Source organism: Mandrillus leucophaeus, unplaced genomic scaffold, assembly GCF_000951045.1.
Source record: "Mandrillus leucophaeus isolate KB7577 unplaced genomic scaffold, Mleu.le_1.0 Scaffold101, whole genome shotgun sequence".
Lineage (NCBI taxonomy): Eukaryota > Metazoa > Chordata > Mammalia > Primates > Cercopithecidae > Mandrillus > Mandrillus leucophaeus.
In genome coordinates, this window is record NW_012098210.1 from 1,983,993 (window position 1) to 1,990,614 (window position 6,622).

The window sequence follows — 6,622 nt, forward strand, 5'->3', positions numbered from 1 at the left end:
AAAAAAAAAAAAAAAAAAAAAAGAAAAACTGTGTAATATAACTCCAATCTAGAACCTGTCAATAATAGGCCTTGAAGATCCAAAAGAAAGAGAAGTTACTGGACTCTATAGGGCACGAGTGGTATCAAAATAGACCTGTGTTGGGCTGGGCTGTGAGTCAAGGGTTCTAAAATCTAACTATGAAAAAGGCACCACCAGGCTGGGCACAGTGGCTCATGCCTGTAGTCCCAGCACTTTGGGAGGTCAACATGGTGAAACCCCGTCTCTACTAAAAATACAAAAATTAGCTGGGCGTGGTGGCATGCACCTGTGGTCCCAGCTACTCGGGAGGCTGAGGCAGAATCGCTTGAACCCTGGGGACGTAGGTTGCAGTGAGCTGAGATCCCGCCACTGCACTCCAGCTTGGGTGACAGAGTGAGACTCTGTCTCAAAAAAATAACAATACTAATTAAAAAAAAAAAAAGAAAGAAAAGAAAAGAAAAAGGGACTACCCAACAAGTAAGACTCAGGTGAGAATTACAATGACGTTGGCTGGGTGTGGTGGCTCATGGCTGTAATCCCAGCACTTTAGGAGGCCAAGGCGGGCGGATCATGAGGTCAAGAGTTCAAGACCAGCCTGGCCAACATAGTGAAACCCCATCTCTACTAAAAATACAAAAAATTAGCAGGGCGTGGTGGTGGGCACGTGTAATCCCAGCTACTTGGGAGGCTGAGGCAGGAGAATCACTTGAACCCAGAAGGTGGAGCTTGCGGTGAGCCGAGATCATGCCATTGCACTCCAGCCTGGGCAACAGTGTGAGACTCCATCTCAAAAAAATAAAAATAAAATAAATAAAAATTTGAAAGAATTACAATGAAGTCTTGAGTCCTTGCTTCTGAATCATCATCCATCAGTCGTATCTATGTCCTCAGCTAATACAGTAATCCTGGTGCTCCAGAGTAATTGAAAACTATCCTCAGACAAAAGTAAAAATTAAAAGCCAGGCATAGGGGCTCACGCTTATAATCCCAGCACTTTGGGAGGCCAAGGCGGGTGGATCACCTGAGGTCAGAAGTTTGAGACCAGCCTGGCAACCATGGCAAAACCCTGTCTCTACTGAAAATACAAAAAATTAGCCAGGTGTGGTGGAGGGCGCTAGTAATTTCAGCTACTCAGGAGGCTGAGGCAGGAGAATCACTTGAACCTGGGAGGTGGAGGTTTCAGTGAGCTGAGATCGCGCCACCGCACTCCTGCCTGAGGGACAGAGTGAGACTCCCTCTCAAATAAATAAATAAATAAATAAATAAATAAATAAAATTTAATTAGAGCTAGCAAGGCCGGGCACAGTGGCTCATGCCTGTAATCCAGCACTTTGGGAGGCTGAGGCGGGGGGATCACTTGAAGTCACGAGTTTGAGACCAGCCTGCCCAACATGATGAAGCCCTGTCTCTAGTAAAAATACACAAATTAGCCAGGTGTGGTGGTGCATGCCTCTAATCTCAGCTACTCGGGAGGATGAGGCAGGAGAATCACTTGAACGTGGGAGGTGGAGGTTGCAGTGAGCCAAGATTGCGCCAGTGCACTTCTGCCTAAGTGACAGAGTTTTCCATCTCAAGAAAAAAAAAAAGTAGAGCTAGTGAAGTGTTTATAATCAGTTTTAGTGTCACATGTACAGATCAGTAATGTAATCATTATAATACTGTCTGGTCTACAGCCGGGTGCGGTAGCTCACGCCTGTAATCCCAGCACTTTGGGAGGCTGCGGCAGGCGGATCCGTGGATCGCCTGAGGTCAGGAGTTCGAGACCAGCCTGGCCAACAAAGTGAAACCCTGTCTCTACTAAAAATACAAAAATTAGCCGGGAGTGATGGCATGCTCCTGTAATCCCAGCTACTCAGGAGGCTGAAGCAGGAGAGTCGCTTGAATCTGGGTGGCGGAGGTTGCAGTGAGCCAAGATCACTACAGCCTGGGCGACAGAGCAAGACTCTGCCTCAAAAAAAAAAAAAAAAAAAAGCATTAAATTTCATTTTTTAGTTGTGAAAGTAGTTTGTATATATTTAGAAAAATGTTTACTTTTATTTAATAAACTATTCATTTAATAAATGTATTAATTGAGCACTAAATAATGCTCAAAGGATCGTAAGTTTTTTTCCTCCACACTAAGCCCATGGGACATGAAGAATATCTGGGTGCTTCCAGGATGTGAGGAAGGAATGTGCCTTTTCCCACTCCTGGCCTTCGGGTACTGTCCTGAGCACGGGATGCTGGGGCAGGGGCTGCCTTGGCCATCTTGCTATCTGCATGGCAGTGGCAGAGGATGGCTGAGGGAAAGGACTAGAGAGCCCTGGAGCTGCCGCCTTGCTCTGTGAGAAGCCCCTTCCAATGGAGATTTGAATTACTTGCAACTTGTTGGCCTGCCTCTCCACCCCACCCCCATCTGTTCCCTAGCTCTCAACTTTGGCAGCACATTGGAATCTCCTACTGATGCTCCCTGACTGCGCCCTCGGAGAGTCTGATTTAACTGGTCCTGGGTGCAACAGGGCTGGCATGAGACTACTAAAAACTCCCTAGGTGAATCCAATGAGCAACCAGGCTAAGGACCAGTGATCTAACTGTAAGTCATCTCTTCTTTTTTTCCCTTTGTAATTTTATGTTTCCATCTCATACTGTGGTTGGCTACATCTGTTTCTTTCCTCTCCTACTAGAATGTAGGCTCCAGATGGCCTTCCAAACAATGCATGTGGCCCTTCACGCTCCAGGTGATGACAAGTACCCGTTGCTGATAGAAGTAGCAGAGTCATACCTTTCTTGGAATTTAGGTTCTACAGTCAACACTTATGGCACCCAGTGAGTCAAAAACACCCTTGGCAACTCCTAAGGAAGGCTCTTCCCTGGAACCTGACGTACTGTTTCCCCATCGCCATCCAGGGAGAGTTTCCTCCTGGGCCAGAACAGCAAGCTGCCTCCTCCACCAGGCACCAGAGGAAGTAGGGGGCTTATGTTAGGGATCACTTTGCATAAATACACATTTAAACATGTGCCTCACCCTCAGCACAGCAGGATGCTCATGCCATGAACAGCCCACAGGAACCAGAGTGACCGACCCTCCAGGAGGTACACACCTCCCTCCCATCCCACCCACTCCTGAGCATATGGTTCTCACATCCACCAGTGGGTGGAATCACCCACACCATTTAAACTTTTTGTCAAGGATGTAGAGTTGAATTCATGTGATTTCCCATATGAGCAGTGTCCCTCTGCTGCACAATTATAGCCAGCTCAAGCAGGTCCTCTCCTTCCTTCTACCTGCCCTGCAAATGGCTCTCTCCTTCACTGACCCCCCACGCTGCCTCTTAAAGGCTGATGCTCCCTAGGACTCTATCCTTGATGCTTCTCATTAATTCTTCTCCCCACTGGCTCTCAGCCCTACTTAGGGCTCCTAATCTGTTAAAAAATACCCATAAGACCTCCCTTTCCCAGTTAACAGAGATGTGGCCCAAGAGGTTCCCCACTTCTAATTTGAGTGGGGGCAGAAGAAGAGAAAGACCTTATCTAGGTCTTGGGGGCAGGGCTTCCAGGGCACAAAGGAACAGAGTAAATGTGCAACATGCTATTTTCTTGAATGAATGGATTCATAATAAGAATAGGACTTCACCAGCTTCCAAGGGACCCTCCCCACCTCTCAGATACATTCTGAGGCCTAAATTTCACGTGCTCATCTAGGATCCCAGGCCAAGCCTTCTGCCACACCAAGCCACACCAAGCTCAGCAGTACTCACAGGCCTTTAATCTATAACTGCCTGGCCACACTCTGTCACTTCCCCAGGATGGTGGGAAGGGATGAAGATGTACAGCCAGGTAGGCCACATCAACTCTGAGTCCGAGGGAAGGACTGGGGTCAGGCTGGGGCTTGGGCAGGGGGCTCCCGGCCCCAGGCGATGAGGGAGTTGCTGGCTTGGGCAAGCTCGGCGATGGACACCCGGCCCCGCTGTCGGATGAAGTTGGCCACGGCGGCCAATTCCTCTGGGGTTATGTAGATGAACTTGCCCCGGTCGTCAATCACACCTGTGGGGATATGCAGGTTGTGGGGCTGAGGCCTCCTGGGCATTCCCCATCTGGCCTGAGAATGCCCACTTTCTTCTTCACAGCTGGCTCAGGGCCCTTCAGGCCTCCTGCCTGCCTGGCCTTTCCCGGCTGCATCCAGTCCTGCTAGGAGAGTCGAATCAGGCTGCCCTGTCTGTCCTCTCCCACTGCCACCATCTCCAGGCCCTGGCACGTCCTCCTTGTAACTGCATCCAACTACTCAGTGCCCCTTGTTGCACACCCCTCCCCCGATCTTGGGTGGTCATCCTGCCTCTGCAGCACATCCCTGCAGCCCCTGTGGCTAGACACTCTCCAAAGCCAGGACTGCAGTGATTGGCTCTTATCCTCTCACCTGTTATAGTCCCCTCAGCCAGCAGGTCCTGGATGCGATTTATGGTGTCCTATGAGGAGAACAATTCTCAGAGTAGAGACAGACATCAATGTCCCCAGAAAAAGCACTGAAACCTCCCTCCCACTACAGTCAAATCTCTTTATTTCCCTCTCATGCCAGCCCCTAAATGTGACTCTGTGCTTCGCCTTTGGAAGGGCCCTGGGTAGAAGGGGCTCTGGTCTTGGGCCCTGCAAGCCCCCAAAAGAGGATCTCTCCTGTTAGAAGCAGGGCAGTGGTGATGCTTGCAACATAGGCTGGTGCAGTCTGTGCAAGAGAGTTGTCAAGGTAACTGATTTGGGCTGCTTTGGTCACAGGGGCTGGCAGAGTGATGGGGTTTGGATTTTTTTTTTCTTTCCTGCCTGTTTTTCCATCCATTAAAAATGCAGGATTCCTAGGGTGCCAGGAGACTTCTGTGCACTACTCACTCTTGGTTGGGGACAGGGTAGAGGGTGCATTAAGACTCTGTCAGGGCAGGGGTCTCTCTGCTAGCCACACAGACCCCTGGCCACACTGCACACAGCAGGGCACGTTCCAGGGCTTACCTGAGTACGTAGGCCCACCTGGGAAGCCAGGTCTTCCAAGAGCACAACCTTGGACTGCTACAAAAAGGAGGAGGAAAAGAGAGAGAGGCTGAGCTTGGGCAAATCCCTCTAGGCATGGGCACCCTCCAGGTTCTCATTCTGATCTGATCTGGGTGGCTGGATAAACACTGTACACACTCCTGTGGGACAGCCTTGCTCCCCTGACACACACACACACACACTCTCTCTCTGTCTCTCTCACAACCACCCATTGACAGAGACCTGCACAATCATAAACCCTCTCATTTCCCTTCTTGCGAGGAAGGAATCTACTCAAAACAACCACCTGCCTCACGGGCCCCGTCCTGGACTCCGAGACACGCATGAGTGGAAATCAGAGCACAGCTGCCACCATCCTCTGCATCCAGCCATCTCTTTTTAACATCATGGACAAGTTGAAGGGGACGCACCATAGGGAGGAAGGAGGCGGTGAGAGTCACCAAAAGCTATTTTAAATAACTGTCACCAGGACTTATGTTTGCTGAGGACTTACTAGAACAAGGCCCTAAAAAGGTATGAGGGACACATGCTGAACAAGCCATAGCCCCCGCCCTGGAGCTCGCAGTCTGGCTGGTGAGACAGGTGAGTACATGGACAAGAGGGAGAGCAGATAAAGGCCCGAGCAAGCCAAGGTCTCTCAGTAGAGGCCGTGGGGACCCACTCCTGCCTTGCCTTTGCTTGCCGCCCCACTGGCCTGGTCCCCCATAACCTGACACACCCATACTTTTTATCCATCCTCTTCATACCATCTGAGGCACTGAGCCCACCCTTAAAATCACTGTCACTAACACCGCTGAGTGCTTTCCAGCACAGCCGTGTTCCATGCTCCAAGTGCTTCCTCATACCCTCAGTAGAAACCTGAGTTCCCAAGGGTGCGGCGAAGGGTCTGCTGCTGTGTCCACACAGGCACCTGCCCCTACTACCCCAACAGACAGCACAGGACTTGAGAAAAGGCCGTTCTTTTGCATTTCTGTGAATCCTCCACCTCAAATGAGCTGGGGGAGGACTGACATGGTGACACCTCCCTGACTGCAGAGAGCATGTGACTTGTTTGAAATGCCAAGCCGTATTTGCAAGCAGGAAGGCAAGCGAGAGGCAGCTGGGCCAGGATGGGCAAGGACAAGGTGACGTGGTCAGCTGGACTCTACCTACAAAATAGGGATCAGGCAGTGGGCTCTCAGTGACAGTGTGGTGCAAGAACATGAAGTCACCCCAGGTGCTCCCCGATGACCTGGCCTGAGGTGCTGCTGGGGCCAAAACACGTTTGATAAAACAAGCTAGGTGTGGAGGCACACACCTGCAGTCTCAGCTACTCGGGAGGCGGAGGCGGGAAGATCACCTGAGCCCAGCCATGGTCAGACAGGAGAATGGAATAAGACTGAGTGAACCCTACACCTCTCATAAACAATGCTGGGTGCAGGCATGTTCCTCCAGTTCTGAAATCTTAAGGCAAAAAGGCCCATCCCTTTGGAGCAAGGAGGAGAGCAGACAGACTGAATTTCAGAAGTCCTCCTTTTCCTTGCAAGATAGCAGCTCTAGAAGAATTAGCCAGCACAGGCTGGAAAAACTTTTTTTTTTTTTTTTTTTT

General features: G+C 50.3%; 1 protein-coding gene across 1 annotated transcript in view; it reads right to left on the reverse strand.

Moving 5' to 3' along the window:
• Positions 1–3,590: 3,590 nt before the first annotated feature.
• Positions 3,591–6,622, reverse strand: part of DDRGK1 (DDRGK domain containing 1) — an 18,834-nt gene continuing 15,802 nt past the window's right edge. Inside the window, exons 7-9 of the mRNA XM_011974828.1 lie at positions 4,996–5,052; positions 4,415–4,463; positions 3,591–4,044 (exon numbers count right to left, since the gene is read on the reverse strand). Of these exons, the coding sequence (XP_011830218.1) occupies positions 3,878–4,044; positions 4,415–4,463; positions 4,996–5,052 (273 nt within the window). The 3' untranslated portion in view covers positions 3,591–3,877. The remainder of the gene's footprint in view (positions 4,045–4,414; positions 4,464–4,995; positions 5,053–6,622) is intronic.